Source organism: Vipera berus (assembly GCF_964194415.1).
Source record: "Vipera berus genome assembly, chromosome: 2".
Classification (NCBI taxonomy): domain Eukaryota; kingdom Metazoa; phylum Chordata; class Lepidosauria; order Squamata; family Viperidae; genus Vipera; species Vipera berus.
Genome location: NC_138203.1, coordinates 167,556,225 through 167,577,859, shown reverse-complemented (window position 1 = coordinate 167,577,859; position 21,635 = coordinate 167,556,225). Strand labels below are relative to the sequence as shown.

Genomic DNA, 21,635 nt, shown 5'->3' with positions numbered 1-21,635 from the left:
CAAAGATACTGGAGTGGGTTGCCATTTCCTTCTCCAGTGGATCACGTTTTGTCAGAACTCTCTGCTATGACCTGTCCATCTTGGGTGGCCCTGCACGGCATAGCTCATAGCTTCATTGAATTACGCAAGCCCCTTCGCCATGACAAGGCAGTAATCCATTGTTAATCCAATGTTAATAGTTGAACCCACACTGTGAGGACTCCTGTAATAGATCATTTTAGTATGTGAATGAACTAATATGCTCTTACCTGGTTGTATTAAAATCGTTTTTATTGATTTCTGTGGCAATATTCACTTTGTCCATGGAGATCTTTAAAAATAGCTTTACAGTATGATTCAGGAAATAACCTGTCTAGGATAGTCTTTTTAAAAAAATCTCTTCTCCCATCCCCTTTTCCAGCCACTCTATCAGTCCAGGCTTTTAACATTTATGAGATATGACTTTTAGATGATTGATTTGGAAATAGAATATATGCTTTGCTGAAATGGCAGAGTCTAGAAAGATAAGCAGAAAATGAAGAAGTTTGTTTCCTGGAACTTTTACTGCTTATGCCAGTCATCACATCGTGGTTTGCCAAATCCAACATTTACTATGCTTTTACTGTTCTATTTCCATCCAATGTATTGGCTAGTAGATATTTATGTTCTGTGAATGAGTTAAATCATTGCAGATTGTGATGTGACTGACTTGCACTGGCAGTTTCATATTATCATTAGGCTACTTATCCACCAAATGATCATGATCATTTGGTGACCATTGAAATTGTTGGCCTGATCAGTTAACTCTCAAAATTATTCATCTTCCTATTTTGTACTGCCTAGGTAGAAGATTGAATCCTAGTTCTTACATGGCAAAAATAACGAAAAGATTTTTCTCCATCCCCCTATCCCCAATTCTTCTGCAGGGGTTTCATCGCTACTCTACTGACCAACGTTGGCATGTCCCTCACTTTGAAAAAATGCTGTATGATCAGGGTCAGCTGGCAGCAGTTTATGCCAAGGCATTTCAGGTATTCCTTAGCAAAATCTTTTGGCCAGCATATTAAGGCCCAAAAGAACCAATGAATTCACTTTGTTTATATGAGTTAGAAAGCAAATTGTAATGGTGCCTGGGAGAAAAAAAGTTGGGTAATTTTCATTACCTTTGTTTCTTTCTTGCTGATTTAGATGAATGGCAAAGTGAAAGTTACAGTTTTACCCAGGAATAAATCTTATGATGCCTAGTAGCCATATCTTTGTGGAACTATTGGTGTGTATAGAAAACCTACTGTTCAATGTGACAGAGTTGATCTATCTTGGGGAAAGTATATTTCCTTGGATCTGGAACAGCAGTTGAGATTCAAATTAGTCTTTGATATTTGAACGAGAATATGTTATTGTTAATGACTAGGGTGAGTTCTTGAATCCTTTTTAATGTTACAGGTCATTCTCCACTTATTGCTGAGTGAACATGGAGATAACCATGAATTATAGGGCAAAAAGAGGAGGATGAGGCAAGAAGAAAATATTGTAGACTGACATTTTATTTCTTTACTTCAGTTCTTGCATACAGAATTCATTTATTCAGGTACAGATAAAACAGAAGAAAGATTTCTTCTTCCTTTTGTTCCTTTAATGACATCAATGACAACTAAAGGGAATGCTGATACTGCTGATACAGCTTCCCTATGCCACCATTGTTTCTTATTGCCATTATTTTTAGCAATAATTATGGCACCCCAAGTGTGATATGAAAACCAAAAGCAACATTTAGATGTATCACTTGGAACATTACAGAATATTTACCTAGCATTGTTGAGAGGAGGGAAAAAAACCCAAAAGCAGTTCACTGATTTGGAGACTATTGCACTATCTCTATGGCAGACAAGTTCTGCGACTAAATGAATTTCCTTAGTACTCCAGCCAAAATTACCTCTTACAAAATTTTGGGGTGTTAGTACCTTACAGTGCCCAACACTTCCAATATTATTTTTCACATGTGATTTCCAAGTGTCATAAATGTGTCCATCCACTATCACAATGGATTTTATAATCAAAGGCAGTGATAGAGGAGGATTGTTTTTCATCCAAAGAGAAACTAAATCAGAATTAAATGATACAAGACAGCCCGTGCCCCAATGGATCATTTTTTCAGAGATATTTCCTTACCAGTTTCTTTGAAGCCTTGAATAATGATAGAGCTTTTAATGTGCTTTTTTTTTCTCCAACTGGAGAAGTTGGGATACATTCAGATATGTATCTGCCTTAAAAATAGTCCATGTTGAATTGTATAGGACAAACATCAGCACAGGAAATGTTTTATGACATTTTATATTATGACATCAACAGTTTAACCCATGCTGAACTGCATAGCACAGTCAAACATGAGCACAGGAAATGTTTTATGACATTTTGTATTATGTTGTAAACTGCTTTGTGATATTGTTGTAATAATAAATACTGAATTTTGAACAATTTCCATAAATTAGCTCATTTGAGATACTTTGGTTCAAAAGGTTTTGTCCTATGGTGCATTATTTTGCCCCATTAAAAGTTTATAGAAATCAGTTTTAGCAGTATATAGAGCTTTCATTCTTCACTTTATGTTAACAGCATGGCAGGATACCTATTGTTTTTTTAGGTTTCCAAGAGAACCGACATAATTATATGATATCCCTTTGTTCTTCAAAGTCTCTTTACAGATTCTATTTGTCCTTCATAATTAGTTTACTTTTCAAAAACATCCTATATTAATTCTAGCATTCTCTTGAAGCAATGCAAATATCTACAAATAAAAATGTGCTTGAGTTGTAAGATCCTGTGAGAAATCCTGAAATGCTTTAAAAACAGATATTAGAATTGTACTAGAGGATATATCAAATATATGACAGTACTTGCATTTGTTTAGATTTAAAAAAAATAAATTGGAGTCATCAGGTTTCAAATCCATGCATCACCATGACATTATAATATGCACTGAAGGGGATTTTTGCTTTTTTGTTTTTACTTCATGCTGCTTATAATTACAAGAGCGATAGTTTTGAAAGCTGACTATTCCTCATTTCAAATGAAAATGGCAATGTCATTTCACAAATGTTCTGTCTTTTGTGGTTTACATCGTATACCTCAAGTTGGGTCTGCAACCAATTACTGTTTGTTTATATAGAACCCAAGGCCTTTTCCTGTAGCAGTACTTTTTTTTGCAAAATAATCTCCCATAAAAGGTGTACCAAAGATGTTCCATTAAAATCTTCTGAACAGCTGTATTTTTGTTATTCACTCAGCTTTTGTGGGGAAACAGAAATTGAGGCATAACTCTTGTGTAAGTTGATATCAGTTTACAACTGTGTTTCATTAAGGGCTAAGAAATACTAATATTTTAATATATTTATACTCTGATACTATGGAAAACCTATGGACTGTATAGTTCTCAGGTCCACTCTTCATAGTCTGCAGAGGCCTAAGCATCCGGCTCACTTTTCCTTATTGTCAGCTGATCAGATAAATATGGGAACATATTACTGTGGTGAAGGATGGAAGTAGAGAAGTTTATAATAATTTGGAGTTCTTTATCAAAATGTCTGTTTTCCACATTATTGATATCAGCAGAAAATAATGATCTTTTAATTGCTTGTATATTTATTTGTAAAATGTATTGGTCTCCCATCTTACCACAGAGTAACTCCTGCAACAAATAAATAAATAAATATTGATATAATGCTGTTGTATTGATGAATTTTAATTGAAAGTTGTGTGATAGCTCTTTTGAGACAAGTAGGCTGGATATCCATCCAATGATTGTACATATGACACTTTTCATTAGAATTTTGGGGGTAGAATTATGGCTGAAATGACTATGACTAGAGAAGAGAGCTTAAAGGCTAAGCCATTTTTCTTTCCCCTACTCTGATTTCAATTGGTCATTATCAGGTTCCCCAGATGGAGTTCAAAAAAAGATTTCCAACTGTGAAATTAACAAGAATCTTTATTTGGCTGAATTTTAGAACTGGATTTAATCAGGAAGCTTTTCTATGTTTATTTAAATAGTAATATTTGTGAAGTATATTCCTATGGATTTGAGATTATATTCATGGAACCTGGGCAAACGATTGCATGCTTGTCTATATACTTAGGATTCCCAGCATGGTTTCCACCAGATTTTGCCCCAAGCTGAGATAATTTTGTAATAGATCCTTTTATGTATTTAATTTTAAGGAAGCAGGTAAGCTGCAAAGCAAAGCATTGGCCTTTAACAATATCTTTCTTTCCAAGATTACTTGTTTTGCTCCATATAGGCTGTATTCTTAGAAAACAAAAATGGATATTGGCGATTCCAGCCTATTACTTTGTTGGAAATTTGCTACTTGTCCATGAAACAAACAAACAAAAAGACAATTGTAAAACAGCAAAATAAAGGAATAGAGTAGGAGTAGGCACAATCACTTTGTCTTCTAGTAGATGGGTATATTGGGTCTGGTTGTTTTCCACCTTAATAGTTGTTTTAGGAATAGTCAAGCCCTGTCTCCTTGAAGCTCTTTAACCTACAGCAATTTTTCAACATTCTAAATATGCTTATTGGCCAGATTCCATATCATGTATAACTTTAAATGATTTTAAAAGATTAAATGTGAGATATTACAGCTGTAAGGCTATTAGATATTCCTCAGATGTGAAATAGGAATAGTAAAGACTGTCTCAGGGTGTGTGAGTTGTGTAACTTTACAACAAGTAAATGATTTCTTTTCAAACTTCAGATTTTGGTCTAGATATTAGGCAACCTGTGGTTGCATGGTTTCGCATAAAACTTCTTCTTACTCCAGTTTGGTTTTTTACATTGTTTATTCCAAGAATAGAATTATTGCATAGTGTTCTTCCAATTTCATTTTTTTCTGGAATAATGTTTTCTTGTATTTTATGCAGATTTCTGGTGATGAATTCTTTGCAGCCACGGCAGCAGACATTCTGCTTTATGTTTCTCGAGATCTGAGTGACAATGTAAGGTTTACTGATATTAGATGATGATAAGCTGCTGAGTTGCCAGCAACACCTGGAATAAATGCAGCCAGACTATGTTTGGTTGGTTTTCTGGGAGCTATAGTTTATGAATGTATGAACGTTCAAAAATTATCAGTCCTACTTATCCAACTTGCAGTTCACCAAACTAAACACTGGCAGTTTACCCAGTTATCAGCTGTTTTCTTTGCTTTTTTTGATGGTTAAAATGGGTTGTCAAAACCAAGGCAAGTGTGCTATATTCACCCAGCTAAGGATCACCAGTTCTGCAGACATGTTTTAGAACAGAAAACTCAAAATTTTTAAAGTATAGTAGAGGTTGATGGTTTAGACCAGAGATTCTTTATTTAGGAATGTGTTAATTTTAAGTTCAGAAATGTGAAAGAATCTTTGTATCTAAACTTTGTTCTTCATACTTATACATGATTATAAGTACAAGTACTGTAGAAAGCCTCTAGTTTTTAAGGAAAATGTCTAGGTTTTTCCCCCCTCATGCAACATTCTTTATTTTTGCCTCTGAAGATTAGGCTAATATCTGGGCCTATTGCAGACATCATTTAGCTACTACTTTGCTTAGCAACCATTTGCAAATGCAATGGTAATTAAAAACATCTTTTTCTGACCAAAGCACATGCTTAAAACCAAATTTCTTATGCCTGACAACAATTCATGCTGAGTGAGTGTAACGGTGGTATAACTGTATGGGAGAACTTTATCTAAATGAGATGGCAGCATCTCTCTGTCTTTCAGTCAATCACATGCTCATTTAGCAAACATTTCACTTAATAACCTGGCCATTGATTACTCAATGAGGAATGGGTATATTAGGCAGGCTCAGGAGGGGAAAAAGGAGACTTCAATCAGTCCCATTTCTTAGGCAGATCTTACTACCTCGTATGTACGTTTTAAAAATTGGATTGTACATTAAAGTCTACGATATTGTTAATTCTTTGGTTTTTCAGTCAGGGGGTTTCTACAGTGCAGAGGATGCTGATTCATACGCTACAGTCCAATCAGAGAAGAAGCAAGAGGGTGCATTTTGCGTATGGACAGCTGAAGAGATTCGACAGCTCCTGCCAGATCCCGTTGAAGGGATCCCAGAGAAAAAAATTGTGGCAGATGTTTTCATGTATCACTATGGAATGAAGGAAGATGGCAATGTGAATCCAATGAAGGTACAGTTGGGAAGGGGTGGCTCAGAGAGCCTGTAAGGGTGGGAGAGTTGAGTCCCTTATTAGTGATGACACATGTGTTAGCCCGGGGGTTCCCAACCACTGGGCTGTGGGCCCACTACTGGGTCTTGAGCCCTTCTGAACCAGGTCGCGAAAGTGTTGGGCGAGGACATGCGTGCATCCTCACTTGTACGAGCAGCAGGTGAACGTGTGCACATGCACTATATTTGCCCGAGCAGTGGGTGTGCTTACTTGCCGCTTGCGCAAATGGAGCTGCATGCGTGTGCTTGCCCTCCACTTGCGTGGAACTGTTCCCTCTTTCCCCCTACTGGTCTGCAAAGCAGGAAAGGTTTAGGAACTCTGTGTTAGCCAACAGGTGCCTGTGTCTTCCTGGGCACAGGATTCTCAGTTCTGATGAGACAATGAGCTTTCTAAGATCTCAGAATTCAGGATCACTAATTCTTCTCAAAGCTGATAGGATACTATAAGCTTTCATTTATTGGAACAAATGTCCAGTTGTCTTGCCCTCGTTTAGTAACCACAATTGAGACTGTCAACTCAGTCGAGAAATGAAATAATCGCCAAAAGAAACTATGACTGTGCTTATGGTCTTACCTTAGCTTTTCTTTGCTGCAAAGATTGTAAATGCAAGGATTGGTCATGAAGTTACTTTTCCATCACTGTTGTAACTGAATGGTTGATAAATGAGGCAGTCACTAAACAAGGACTACCTATATCCATGAGTTGTTCATTAATAAGGCTTGCCTTGAAATATAGCCTGCCTTGAGATCAGTGAAATTGTTAGCTTAAGACAGGCTTAGGGAAATCAGCAGGATCAATTGCTGGTCCTAATGAAAATTTCTTATTTCTAGGACATGCATTTGATAGCTTTATTTGTTTTGTCCTGATTGTATTGAGCTATGTTGCGTTTAGCTAATTCATTGAGGCTATCCGTTTTGTTTTGTTTTGCTCTGGGAGTGACTTATCAAGGGAAATTGACATATCTAGATGATCTCACAGAAATAGTGTTCAGACAATGTTGCATTCCCCACTGGATCATTCCAGGGAGGAATAAAATGATAGGGGAAAGCTCTGTGGTGCTGCAAGATATTCAAGGGGTTCTTTTTTAAAAAAAAATTCAGACAAAAGTTGCTAGGTAAAATAAGGCAGTGCTGATTGATTAAAAAGTTCAAGTTGGACTTGAAAATGAATTTCACTATTTGATGCTGTTTGATGCTCCCAAAGTAGTGAAAAGGCTTTATAGGTAATTTAGTCTTTTGGCAGAAGAGAATAATTATTTAGGAGATCCAGGAAGGACTGTTTTTGATAAAGTCATGACAGTGTTGTGATAGATGAAGTAGTTAGGAATATTCAACCTTTTTCAAATGGCAAAACGTTTGGAATATTTAAGAAATGTTGCAAGCACCTCCCCGAACAGGAGGGAGGTTTAGTGATATAATGCGCGCGCGCGTACACACACACACACACACACACACACACACACATATATATATATATATATATACACACAAACACAAAAAAAGAAAAATATTGGATGATGTCAATAAAATTTCCCATCTGAGAATATTCCATTGATAGGTCCACATACCTTATATAGTTCTACCATGTGAAGGCTTAAGGAAGCATTCCTTATTTTCTTACACTAATCTTCTATTTCAGGACCCTCACAATGAATTAAAAGGAAAAAATGTTCTGATAACGCAATATTCCCTGGAACTTACAGCTGCCCGATTTGGACTGGGGCTGGAAGAGCTGAAGACATTGCTGGTTAAAAGTAGACAGAAACTATACAAGGCACGAACACAGCGGCCACGGCCCCACCTGGACAGCAAGATGCTTGCCTCCTGGAATGGTGAGGTTTGTTCTTTTGCGTGGAGCTCAGTAACACCCTTATCAAACTGCACTGACTCTTGGAAGGCTTCTGTGAGGGGAGAGCAGTATATTTGTTGCAGTAAAATTCTTCCATTGTGCGGCAATTCGAGAGAATTCATTTGGTTATCACTACTACGCCTGATAGGTCTGTTTCTGTGGTGTTAGAAGAATAGTTTGTAATGTCACTAAAGTTAGCTACTTCTTTTTTCCTTCTTTCTCCTGGTTTTTGATCTTTTCCTCTTTTTTTCCCGGGCCAAAAGTAATCTGGAGAATTGTTTATTGAAAGTGTTTTGACAGCAGGGGGCAGTAGCACCTTTTTCCTATTCCCTTGCAGCAAAAAAAAACCCCCAAACCAAAAAAACCCCATGAAGGTGTTTATGTTATTGTAGTTTTTCACATTATATAAATATAGAGGGAGCACTTCTCTCCATTATGAAATGAAGATACTTGAACATACTGTATAATGAAAAATTAATAGACAAGCTAACTTACTATCTGTCTTGGCAATGCACATGCTGTCCAAATGGTTCCAGAATTCACAGGTAAGTTTTCAGAAATCATCTATTTAAGTTTCTAAGTTCATTTTTTAATATAGTGAGGGGAAAACAATTCAGAGCCACGAAGACCTACTGATTGGTGATCTTTGCAGGCAACTATTTTTATCAGGCCCTGACTTCTGTGAGTGAATCATTGTGTCATGAGCGATGAAGACACTGTCCACTTCTTTTTGCCCGAATCACTGATTTGGAGCAAAATAAAGTATATAAAATAATGCTCTGCTCATGTGGCAACTGAAGCATTTGATAAATGGTAATCTGCTTTTACCTGTCTTCAGCATATGTGAAAAGAACCATTTTAAGGAAGAAATGATTTAAACTGATTAAATTATGAGGAGATGATTATCAGGGTCAAAAGAAACATAGACTGAACATTCTGAGGGTATGAATTCAGATGAGCATTCTTCCACTCATTTGCCTTCTAGGACTGATGATCTCTGGCTTTGCTCAGTGTGGAGCCATCTTAGGCAAGAAAGAATACATTGACCGAGCTGTATGTGCAGCTTCCTTCCTGCAAAACCACATGTTTAATGCCAGCAATGGAAAGCTGCTAAGAACCTGTTACCCGGGACAAGGCAACACAGTGACCCACAGGTAAAGTGGCAGGCAATCCGAAGCACTGCAGTGCCACCAACAAGAAGAAAACTTGGACCGAGGGAGAATGAATGGGGCTTTCCTCAGGGATAGATCACCTGCTGTAAATGCTCAGGTTCTGATTCATCCTCCTGGATCCAGTTAAAAGCATTAGTTAGTAGGCATTGGGAAAGGTTTGTGCCTGGGTCCGTGCAGAATTGTTGCCAACTAAAAGCAAAACTATTCTGGGATGCATGAATAAATACCCTGGCCTGGAAACAAGCAGACTTCTTCCTTACACAAACACGTGGCAACTGCATTTTTGTTTCCGTGATATTGAAAGACGTGTGGATGAGAAGAGGTAGTTGGTATTGGAGAGTGGTAGACCTAGAATTTTGCTGAGTGGAGAAACCAGTGAAGCCTGCAAGATAAAACCTCTTAAGGGCATGCTAGACAGATGTGGCCTATATATATTTCAATCTTATTATAGATATGAACATGAAATTTGGAGTTTCCAGCCTGGGTATTTTCCTCTCACTTGATCCTTGGCTTTATCCACAACCTATTTGAGTTAGAAAACTACAATTGATATTTAGATGGCACAAAAGACTTTTCTGCTAATTAGGAAGTCCAGATATCATAGCCATAGTTAAACTGGAGAAACAAATCATATTTTAAAGAACAAAATGGTAAAATTCTCACTAATATTAGTACCTATGGATTGGTACCAGCTTGAATTAGCAGTGCAACATCTGGCCTTAGTAATTATAAGCAATTTATCATTTTTTGTTCTTGTTCTTGTTCTTTTATTGTTCTTATTTTTTAATAACTTAATGGAGAGTATAATACTTTTGCTTATGTGCTCAACCTGCTTCATGTACTCAATCTCACTGCCTCTTCATGGAAACCATTTACCACTAGGCCAGGGGTGTCAAACTGCCGGTCCACGGGCTGGATGCGTTGTGCAGAAGCCACACCCACCCCATTGCCAGCAATGGCAAAACCGTCCTGATACGTTGTGCGATGTCACATGACGTCGCGAGTTTGACATGTCTGCACTAGGGAAACACTGCTATTCTTGGCTGAGGTTGTTAGAGGATAGTTTACATTTCAGATGGCAATTTTCAGATTGCACTTATAAGTACTATAGAGCAGTGGCCCCCAACCTTTTGGGCACCAAGGACCAGTTCCTTGGAGAGAGGTTTTTTAATGGACCGGAGGGGGCGTGGTTTTGCGTGCCTGCATCCTGCAGATTGGGTTTCTCTTGTTTGTGTAGACCGGTTTCTGGCATGCCACAGCCTGGTGCCAGTCCATGGACTGGGGGTTGGGGACTCCTGCTATGGAGAGTCAATATTTAAATGATAGAAACATTTAATTGCAGAACTGTAGAGTATGCTGATCATGTATAATCATATTGATACTAGTAAGTGTGCTTAACTTATAATGATAACCATAGATAATGCCGTGGTATACTAATAATATGATTTTATACAGATAGTCCTCACTTAATAGCCACAATTGGGACAAGAAACTGTTGCTAAGCAATGCAGTCATTAAATAAGACATAATGTGACCATGACTTGCAATTTTACTGCCAGCTTCTCCATTGTCTCTACTTGTTGAAATCCATCTATGAAGCACACAAATGGTGATCACATGACCACAGATACGCTGTAATGATCATAAGTCTGAGGATTGGTTGCAAAGTAACTTTTTCAACACATCATAACTTCAAATTGTCGCTAAATAGGGCAGTTGTTAAGTGAGGACTACATGCATCATATATTTATGTGAATAGATGGTATGAAAGATGGAGTATATAAAGTCCATTTAGGTTAGGCCAGAGTGGCAGAAAGCCTTGTTCTAGAAGAATGCAGCCTACTTAGTCTAGGTAGAATGATGCTTTGAAGTAGATATAGCAAAAGTTGCTTTCAAAACAACAGGTAATTTCCATGAGAACTGGACGAGGTGAAAAAGTACCAGTCATGAGAAAACTGCCAAAATTGGATAATGAAGCCATTCCAGAGGATCAAGGAGTGTGCATAGTGGGGTCCTGCTTCAATGCTTGGAAACTCAAACCTAGCCTGCCCAGCCATGCTTTAAGTTGGGTAGATATTAATGGGCATGTTTATGTGAGAGTAAATGGAGGTTTTAAATAGTGAAGAGTAAACATTATAAACCTGTATTTGTTTCTTTGTGTCTTGTCTGTGGATGAGTAATAGTAACCAATAACACTGGAGGCAATATAAGACCCTCTTGACAATTAGGATTCCATCCCAAGGCGGAAACCTTTTGATTAAAATTAGGTATACAGTGGAAGAACCTAGAGTACATTGTAGTTTAAACTGCTACAGTATAAGGCCTTTTACTGCCTCTTGCCTTTTCATAGGAGCCAGTAGATACTTCTCTGAGATTGGCTAGTTGTGCAAGTACTCACTTTCTGGCAGGCTATGTCATCTTAAAATTGGCTCTTCTCTTGACCAAACACAAATTACATATCTGTCAACAGAGTTAGAGGTAATCAGGAACGAAAGGTGATTTGCTTGACTACTTTGTGATAATAGCAGTTCCACACCTGCTTTTTAAATCTCAAAATGAACTTTTCTTAAGTAGATAGCAAATTGAGCTGATGGGAGAAAAGATGGTGAGAAGAGACAAAGAAGGGGAAGACTGAAGAAGTTATGAATAGAATAGAATAGAATAGAATAGAATAGAATAGAATAGAATAGAATAGAATAGAATAGAATAGAATAGAATAGAATAGAATAGAATAGAATAGAATAGAATAGAATAGAATAGAATAGAATAGAATAGAAGAATAGAATAGATCTGGAAGGGACCTTGGAGGTCTTCTACTCCAGGCCCCTGCTCAAACAGGCGATGTTGAAATTATTTGCACTCACTTTTTCATGCATAAATATTTTGCTTCCAGGTTAATTTCAGTGGTGAAGTTCTTCGCCTTTGTTAATATCACTTCAAGGGAGACTGAAGTACTATTTTTCTTATTTGGGCCACACATTTGGAGAAATATATTGGTTCTTCACTTGCCTTGTTTCCAAAATACGATAACCACTGTTTTCAAAAGGGGGTTGCTATCCTTCATTTTCCATCTAAGAAGGTAGAAAACATTTATATTGAATTTGAGAACTGTCTATGCTGTCTTTTCCAAACATCCAGGGCAAAACTGGAATAAAAAAGTGTATATTTTTTAGTATTTTATAAATTAGAATGGTGGGAGAAGATGCTGGTCTAAGAGTAGGGAGAGAGTGTGTGTATAGACACATACATATATTTGTATGTTATACAAACATAAAGATATTACACCCCTCCCCCTACATTGTATAAAATGCTGCTAGACCAGGGGTCACCAACCCCCGGTCCGTAGACCAGTACTGGTCTGTGGCATGCCAGTAACCGGTCCGCACAAACAAGCAAAGCCCAATCCTTGGGATGCAGGCAGCACACAAAACCACACACTTTCTGGTCCATGGAAAAACCTCTCTCCACGGTACCAGTCCCTGGTACCCAAAAGGGTGGGGACCTCTGTGCTAGACTTTCCAGCAGTACTTATGTACCAATCTCCTGTAGCAGTTTCTGGTATGAGAGTGACAGTAATTTCTCAGAACAAATACGTATAGTTTCTCAATTCTCATTCTCATATTGAAGAAGACAAAGTCAAAGTCATTGCCACAATGCAAAAGAAATAGAGTTCTGCCTGGATATTAGAGAATGTCATTTAACCAATCAGAATCTTGTATCTTGGAATATCAGAAATGGCTGGAAATATTTCACATACATTTCTCTGTGGGGCTCATAGCAAGAATTAGATTTAGTAATGATAGCTATGAACTTCTATTATGAGGCTGGATTTTTCCCTCCCTTTATTTTCTCAGTTCTGTGCCTATCCATGGATTTCTAGAGGACTATGTCTTTGTAATCCAAGCACTCTTTGATCTATATGAAGCCACGCTGAACCCAAGCTGGTTAGAATGGGCTGTGCAGTTACAGCATAAGCAAGATGAACTCTTCTGGGATCCAAAAGGTTTTGCCTATTTCTCCACAGAAGCTGCTGATCCTTCCTTGCTTTTTCGCATGAAGGATGGTATGTATTCTTTCAGAAGGAGAGTCTAGTTTTCAGTGGTGGTTAAAGAACAATCTGTGGTCTGTGTATTGTATTAGTAATACTGCTCACCTAGAACAAAATTATTCAACAGTTAGTGTAAAAAAAAGCAATTTACAATTAATTAGAATTTGGATTTTCTCCTGAGCTTATTTTATAAATAAATTTCCAGGATACTTAAAAGATTACCTCAAAGGAAAAAATCCCACTGTTTCTCAAGCTTGGATTAATGTCTAACCAAAAGAGGATTTCCAATTTCTCATTCACTACCATGTACTGTCTCAAAGTGCCCCCTTCAATTCATTCCCTCCTTACTTAACCTCATGTACAGATGTAACCAGTAGCAGAGGTGTCAAAGATATGAACAGGAAGGTAATCAGATTTTTTATAGGCCCATGGGAAATCCTCAGCTTGCCACCTTTGATATTCTCTTTGCAGTTGAAGCTAAATTAAGGGATGGGTGTGTTGGGGATTAAAGGACTGGCATAGAGGAGTGATTTTTTTTTTTTACTTTACAGGCCCTTGTTCTAATTTTTTATTTGTCTTTGAAAATAAACTGACTTGCCAAGGGAGGAATCGATCTGAAGATAACTATGTGTTCTCTTACAACCTTTTAGCCTTTTGCTGACTAAAAAGCTAGAAGGTGAATATGCAAGAATAACAGAAGTCACTCAGCTGGCTTTCATGCCTAAGGCAGGACTAGAACTCACAGTCTCCTGGCTTCTTGCCTGGTGACTTAACCAGATCTTTCTAAGCAAACTGAAGCAAGTTAAGCTTTGCTTGGCAAAGAACACTGTATATAAGCATTTATATATATATAAATGTGTGTGTATATATATACACACACAGACATACATACAGTATATATATATATACACACACACACATACATACAATATATATATATATATATATTACTTGAGTGACATTGTAATAGATGCTTATGAATATGGATGAGCTTTGATAGGTGCTCTTACAACCTAGTACCTCCCCAATATGAACCTGCAACCCTCAGAATTCTCCAGCATTGCCTTAGTAGAGACAATGGAGGTATCTTGTCCATTGGGAGAGTTTAGAATAAGGAGATATGATAGTGAGCATTCCTTTCCCAATCAGCACTGTGGTAGTCTAGCAAAAGGGTCCCCAACCCCTGGGCCACGGCTCACTACTGGGCCACGGCCCATTCAGAACTGGGCTGTGCCAGCGATGGAAGAGCACACTTGCATGTGCAGCCCCACTTGTGCTCACAGAAATGAAGCCATGCACGCACACCTGCCCTTCGCACAAAACCATCCCCTCTCTTCCCCCTCCCTTCCCCCCGGGCCGCCAACGCGGAAAGGTTGAGGAATGCTGGTCTAGCAATCTCTTGATCTTTCTCTGTAACAAAATGTAAACGAATACTATATGGTAGATAAGGTTCCTTCTGATATGAAAATGCCAAAAAGTAGTTTCTCTGCTGCTTTTCACTATACAAACAACTGCAAAAATTAATGCGTGGTATCTGCTTAAGGGGGGAATCTGATTAATCAGAAGCCCCAGTTTATCTTCCCGTTTTTAGTCTTGGTAGGTATAAGTGGTGGGACTGCAAGCATGGAACATTAGTGGGTTGTGCAGGTATGAATAAGGCATATAGACTGAGGAAATAGGAAAAGTGTATTTCTGCAGCAAGCTTATACATTTATTGCACTTTAATGTTTTTATGTTATTTAACATGTTCTCAGTACCGTTGGCTGTCATTTATTCGTATTAAATAGAACAGTCCAAGTGGTACAATGTCAGTGTATATGTAGACTATAGTGTGACTTAAATGCTCTTTGGCTATTGTCCTAGATAGCCTGGTGTTAGGTAGGAATTGGGTAGTCCCCCTGAGAGCAGTTGGCCGACTGCAGTCAGACATGGGGGGAGCATACAGTGTGAATGTTAAGACCTAGAAGCAAAGCCTTGACAATTATATAACAGCTCTCAGCTATTCCTATTTTATTGGGATTTGGCCCCACTTAGTTTAATGGGATTAAAATAAATTGTACCTCTTAAGGCTGAAACACTGAAGAACCTGACAGTTGAAAAAGACACGGACAAACGTAAGAAAACTGAGAAAACAAGCGTCATGAAAATGGAATGCAAGCTGCACTCCTCTCGTATTTGTACGCAAGTCACAGTGTCCGTACAGAAAGGAACGGTGCCTGTATTGTGATGGCACAATGTTAATTGCTTACCCTATGCACCCACCCCACCCCCATTTCTGCTTTACGGTATAGATGTTGCCAGAGCATTACCAAAAACATCTTTAATTAAAAAGATGTTTAAAATGTTTTGTGTTCAAAAAATAGTTGATTCACTGACCTTTGTTATAGATCAAGATGGTGCAGAACCCAGCCCCAACTCTGTTGCAGTTTTTAATCTGCTCCGGGCAGCGAGCTATACTGACCATGAAGAATGGGTAAAGAAAGCTGGGCAGATCCTAACTGTCTTCTCAGAGAGACTGGTGAAGATTCCTGTTGCCCTACCTGAGATGGCGCGAGCCACTGCTGCATTTTATCTGACACTCAAACAGGTACTGTACTGGGCAGGATAAGATTTAATACACAGCATTTAGAGCAATGTTCCCCAACCTAATAGTTTCCTCGGAGTTGAGAGATAAAAGCTGCGGTAAAACAAATTTGAATGGCACGAAAAAGCAGAAGGCTAATTTAGAGAGAGGGAAGTAATAGCATCGTGTAAGAGGTTTTTGGGATATCAAAACACAAATAGTCCTCAACTTATAATCACAAGTGGGACCAGGATTTTGGTTGCGAAGGGATATGGTTGTTAAGCAAGTCATCATGTAACCAAACCTGATTTTTAATACCATTTTTACTATGGTCATTAAGTGAATCCCATGATTGTTGAATGATTCACACAGTTGTTAAGTGAATCTTTCCCAATTGGTTTTCCTTGTTGGAAGCTAGCTGGGAATGTCACAAATCACAACCATGTGAGCTCAAGATGCTGCCAGCATCATACTGTAAATGCAAGCTGGCCCACAAGCATCCAATCACGTGGCTGCAGGGATAGTGTGATGATCATAATTTCATGGATAGGGTGTAAGTTACTTTTCCTGGGGCTGTCATAGCATCGAATCATTGTTAAATGAATGGCCGTAAATTGGGGATTAGAGGGAAGATTTGAGATTTTCACAAGTAGAATCATTGTATTAAAGTTCAGCCTTCATTAACTGGTACAGTGTGACACAAGGCTAATCTGCACATGGTTTCAACTTTTTTTTGCACTGTGTTAGAAGAACTTCAGCAAATACTTTACAATTACAGCTTAGTTTCTTCCCAGTTACTATTTGGTTGTTGGTATCATTTTTTACTTGTTTTTTTTTCCTCCCTTTCTTTATGGTTACGAATTGTGACAATTTGTTTGATGTTCTGTTTTATCATTGCCAGTCTAAAGCCAAGGTCATTTTTTTTTTTGCAAAGCTCACCTCCTGTTTCTCTTCTAAACTTTAAATTCCAGGATTTGTGGTACATTTTGAATAGCCTTAGTTTATAATGTGGGTTAAGATGGAGCAGAAATCGCATAAGCCATAAGCAGAGCTTAAAAAAAATAGAATATTTCTAATTTCTAAGTTTTGGAGGGAGCCTAAAAAGAAAAGATCAGGAGGAAAAAAGCTATACCTAATATGACTGTTCCCAATAAAAGAAACTCATGAATTTGGTTCCATCAGGCGAAAATGTCAGTGAATTCAGTCTAGCATTCTTATGTTACACATTGAGAATGTCCTCTTGAGTGCATCCAGGGAGACCGAATATTTCTCCTTCTAAGCCCAAGTCTGTTGTATTTTATCAGTAAGTCTTTACTGGAGAGTTTTCTTACTGAGTCACTTACTCTTTAGAAAAGACTGAAAAAATGTATTACTTTATACTTTGAACAGGTTGTTATTTGTGGTGATCTAAAAGGAGAAGATACCAGAGAGTTACTGCACTGTTACTATTCTACTTACACACCTAACAGGGTAAGAGCCAATAAGCTAGAAATTGGCTTTTCTGTTATTCCCTTTTTGTGTAGTCTGGCTTTGATGTTTTCCTATGCAACATGAGATCAGATTTTTCCGGTTGGGGAGTAAATTACTTTGATAAATTCAAGGCCATCAGAGGGTGTTCTTCAAAAACCAAATCCTTCAAAAATGGCTCTTTGGCCCTCCCCCTTCCGCCTTGAAAATTTTCACACTTTGTGGGATGTATTTCAGGTCCCATAACCTCCTTTTAACCTGTCACTTATTCCTGTTTCTGTTACATTAAGGCTGCAGAATCCAAGTTGGTGGAGCCTGGGTATCTAGAAATGGCAATGCATAAGTTGCTTTATCTGTGCCAGCTTTTGAGGCACTTCGAGTCTTAACATGGGGTTTTCATTATGTTTTCTTCATGAGAAAATATTATTAATATGATATACCTGGCCCAGCTCTCATCTTTGGACTGCCCATGTAACTCTGTTTATATAATTGACAGAAATTCTATGTGGAAATGTACAGTTTTCTTAACAATGAATTGGTTGGGTAACAGCAAGGAAAATGTTGATTGCGCAGTTTATTTAGTTTTTATGGCGAGAGGTCAAATTAATGTTGCAATTTAAATGGATTTAATTGTATTAAATGTTTAAGCCCGTCATCCTATATACTCTTTGATTTTATCTAAGTTCATGTGCTAGTTTGTCATACCTGTCTTTTTGTTACTTAAATTTAGCAGTGTTTTGTATGTAAATTTAGCCTGAAAATATTTGTACTCCATCAACCCAAAATATTTAACATAGGGATATAGTTTGGGGTGGGTATGAACAAAGCATGCATATCTTTTAATTGGCCTATGCCAAAGGAGCTTTATTTGAGTTCAAATCAACAGCAAGGGTGGGACCTGGCTTGTCAGATCCAGATGAGCACATGTTGCTGTTTATCTTATTTAAAAGAATTAGTTAAGAAGATTTCAAGGTAAAAGTGAATATGATACATGCCAGAGAATTTGGGGAATGTGGGGGAAAAGGTTGCAGATTTTTTGGCTTGGGAGAGGTAACTATTCTGCTGGAAATGAAGGACCAGTCTGAAAGCAGCTTTTAATAACAGTGCTCCCTTAAGTCTTCTGGCAATTGTTACATTTGCTATGATGCGTCCAGTCTCCTGATTGACACCTAGCTTTTTGGAGAATATATCCCATTGAATAAAATATATATCCCATTGAAAGAGAGGATAGCAATAACTGTCTGCATCTGGCATAAGAATATCTCTGAGAGGCTAGGAGTCTTGAAGCAAGCTGTAGAAATTTGTAAAGTTATCTGTAATGTATTAATCCGTCTCTTAATGCACATTTCTCAAAGGTGGTGCCCTTTTTATTTTGAGAGCACCAGTGAGGAAGGCAAGAATAGTATAGTGCAAACACATTCAATCACTTGCATCAGGATCTCTAATTTCCAATTTCCATTTGTACATACTCTGATACCCTTATATGGACAGATATTCTGACTACTTTCTGGACAATTGCTTCATTGTATTTTCAGAATGCGATGAGCAATAATAAAGGAAGAAGTCTTATAAAGTGGCAGTACTTGCTAGACCAGGCACACTGGCTGAGGAATTCTGGGAGTTGAAATCCACAAGTCATCAAAGGGCCAAGTTTGAAGACCCTTGTGCTAGACAGTTGGTCAAAGCAATTGTCTCTTTGTTCCCACATTTAGAGTATTATAAACAGGTTAAATAAATTCTTTTTGAAGGACTTGGCTTGAGCTGCTCTGTGGCCACATCGTATCAACTTCTCAAGCTATCCTACCTCAAAAGTTGTTGAGAAGATGAAGTGGAATAAGCACACACCCACACATATTTATATATGAAGAGCAATGTGTGAGTATGTATGTGTATGAAAAATAGGAGGTTGGAGAAAGGGGAGAAAGAAAGAGCATGTGTGCAGAGAGTAAGACATGTAAGAATTCCTCAAGAACTGTCCCGGTACCACCACAGAGATTTGCTACAGTAGATGATCTTTCAGTGAATGTTTGCTCCACAAGTATCTGTTGGAAGAAGTGACTATCTGACCTCTTCTGAATTTGCAATAGTGGCAAATATGTGTAGCTTGGGTATAGGATGAGGGTAAAGGTTCATTCTCTTAGCTTGTGGGTTGGTTTCCAAACATTTCGTTACCAGGCTAGGTAACATCTTTAGTGACGTTTAGGGGAATTAGGGGAACACCGTTGTAGATGTTACCTAGCCTGGTAACGAAAGGTTCGGAAACCAGCCCACAAGCTCGGAGAACGAACCTTCACCTTCATCTTCTGAACTTGCTCCTGGAGACTTGTCTTTATTGTGCTTTTCGTTGCCTACGTTTCTTTTTGCTTCATCTCTTCTCATGCTTTCTCATATGTTCTTTGAGAAGGACTTAAAGCCAGTGACCCATTTTTCATGTGTTGAAAACACCATATTAGCGGCGGGAAGCCAGGTCTGCCTCTGTCAGTGTTAATAACCTATCCTTTCCTCAAGAGCTGTATCAGCTTGTTGTTCTGTGCAACCTTTATACGTTCTGGGAGAAACCCCCAGATGAACCAGGGAGCAGGGAGCATGATCAAATCAAACAGCCTGGAAATTAAATTCTATTCTCACAGTTTAATTCAATTTCCTCTTAACTGCAACAAAGAGCTTTGGAAGGAAATCTTTGCCTGGCAGGGAGATAAGTTCAGTGGGAATATATATATATATATATATACAGTGCTTTTTTTGTAAAAGAAAAAGGTGCCGGAAGTCACACATGTCATACAACCAGCCTTGCCTACCCTACAAGGTTCCATCCAAAAAAGGTGCCGGAACTCCGTTCTGAGCGTTCTATGAGAAAAAAAGCCCTATATATATATATGTATATATATATGCAGGCCTGATTAGACGTTTAAGGGATTTGGAATGAGAGGGTGGGGTTAGGTAGTTGGCTGTAACTTTTTCTCTATCCATGAATAAAGCGAGGAGAGGGACGCGGTGGCTCAGTGGGTTAGGACGCTGAGCTTGTCGATCAGAAGGTCGGCAGTTTGGTGGGTCGAATCCTGAGTGCCGTGTAGCAGAGTGAGCGCCTGTTACTCGTCCTAGATTCTGCCAACCTAGCAGTTCGAAAGCACATAAAAATGCAAGTAGAAAAATAGGGACCACTACGGTGGGAAGGTAACAGTGTTCCGTGTGCCTTTGGCGTCTAGTCATGCCGGCCACATGACCACAGAGATGTGGGGTTAGGTAGTTGGCTGTAACTTTTTCTCTATCCATGAATAAAGCGAGGAGAGGGACGCGGTGGCTCAGTGGGTTAGGACGCTGAGCTTGTCGATCAGAAGGTCGGCAGTTTGGTGGGTCGAATCCTGAGTGCCGTGTAGCAGAGTGAGCGCCTGTTACTCGTCCTAGCTTCTGCCAACCTAGCAGTTCGAAAGCACATAAAAATGCAAGTAGAAAAATAGGGACCACTACGGTGGGAAGGTAACAGTGTTCCGTGTGCCTTTGGCGTCTAGTCATGCCGGCCACATGACCACAGAGACGTCCTCAGACAAGCGCTGGCTCTTCGGCTTTGAAATGGAGATGAGCACCGGCCCCTAGAGTCGGAAACGACTAGCACGTATGTGCGGGGGAACCTTTACCTTTACCTTTTTTAAAGCGAGGAGAAGGGATGTTCTGTCCCTTGAGAGAATGAATTGTGAATGCCTGCAGCTTTTAAAGGCTTCCCAATGCCATCAGTCAGCTTCATGCACACATTTGTGACAAGTTGCCACCACCTGCTGGTAATTCAGAGGATGAGCAGCAGATTTGCTAACAAGAAATCTCTGGCCACGGGTTTACCAAAAGATGCGAAAAAGTTCGGATCAGTCCCTTCCTTTAGCGATAGGGAATTTCATATGTTGGTGAGCATTGTCATTGGAATCTCTATTGAACTGCCCAGTTAATTGGTGCAACATTCAAAGCAAGATTGCACGGAATATGTTCACAATAAGCTGTGGCTGTTCAAATTCTTTGAAAAAGGTACTTGAACTGTAAAAACAGCCAAATCTTTCCTTAGACTCATTGCTGCTTTGCAAGTTGCTTCTTCTGACTCCATATCTGCATGCAAGAATAGCTACATTTAGATATTTTTTTCCTGGTTTGGGCTAAATTCACTGTATCCATACCTTTCCTTATACCAATGTGTACATACCAATTTTGTTCTTTAAATTTTAAACATGGTTTTCAGGATCTCTTCCACTCTATTCTGCTATGATTTTTTGCTTTTCCCACTTTCTTTCAGTCCATGGATTCTTCCTTCCTAGGTTTCTTGCAATTTCTTTCATTCTCTGGAGGAT

General features: G+C 38.6%; 1 protein-coding gene across 2 annotated transcripts in view; it reads left to right on the top strand.

The window, feature by feature from the left end:
* Positions 1–21,635, top strand: part of SPATA20 (spermatogenesis associated 20) — a 51,869-nt gene that overhangs the window by 18,667 nt on the left and 11,567 nt on the right. For both annotated transcript variants that reach the window (XM_081319940.1, XM_081319941.1), the window contains exons 8-15: positions 906–1,010; positions 4,900–4,974; positions 5,955–6,167; positions 7,845–8,037; positions 9,040–9,208; positions 13,081–13,289; positions 15,662–15,861; positions 17,227–17,307. In XM_081319940.1, the coding sequence (XP_081176066.1) occupies positions 906–1,010; positions 4,900–4,974; positions 5,955–6,167; positions 7,845–8,037; positions 9,040–9,208; positions 13,081–13,289; positions 15,662–15,861; positions 17,227–17,307 (1,245 nt within the window). The remainder of the gene's footprint in view (positions 1–905; positions 1,011–4,899; positions 4,975–5,954; positions 6,168–7,844; positions 8,038–9,039; positions 9,209–13,080; positions 13,290–15,661; positions 15,862–17,226; positions 17,308–21,635) is intronic.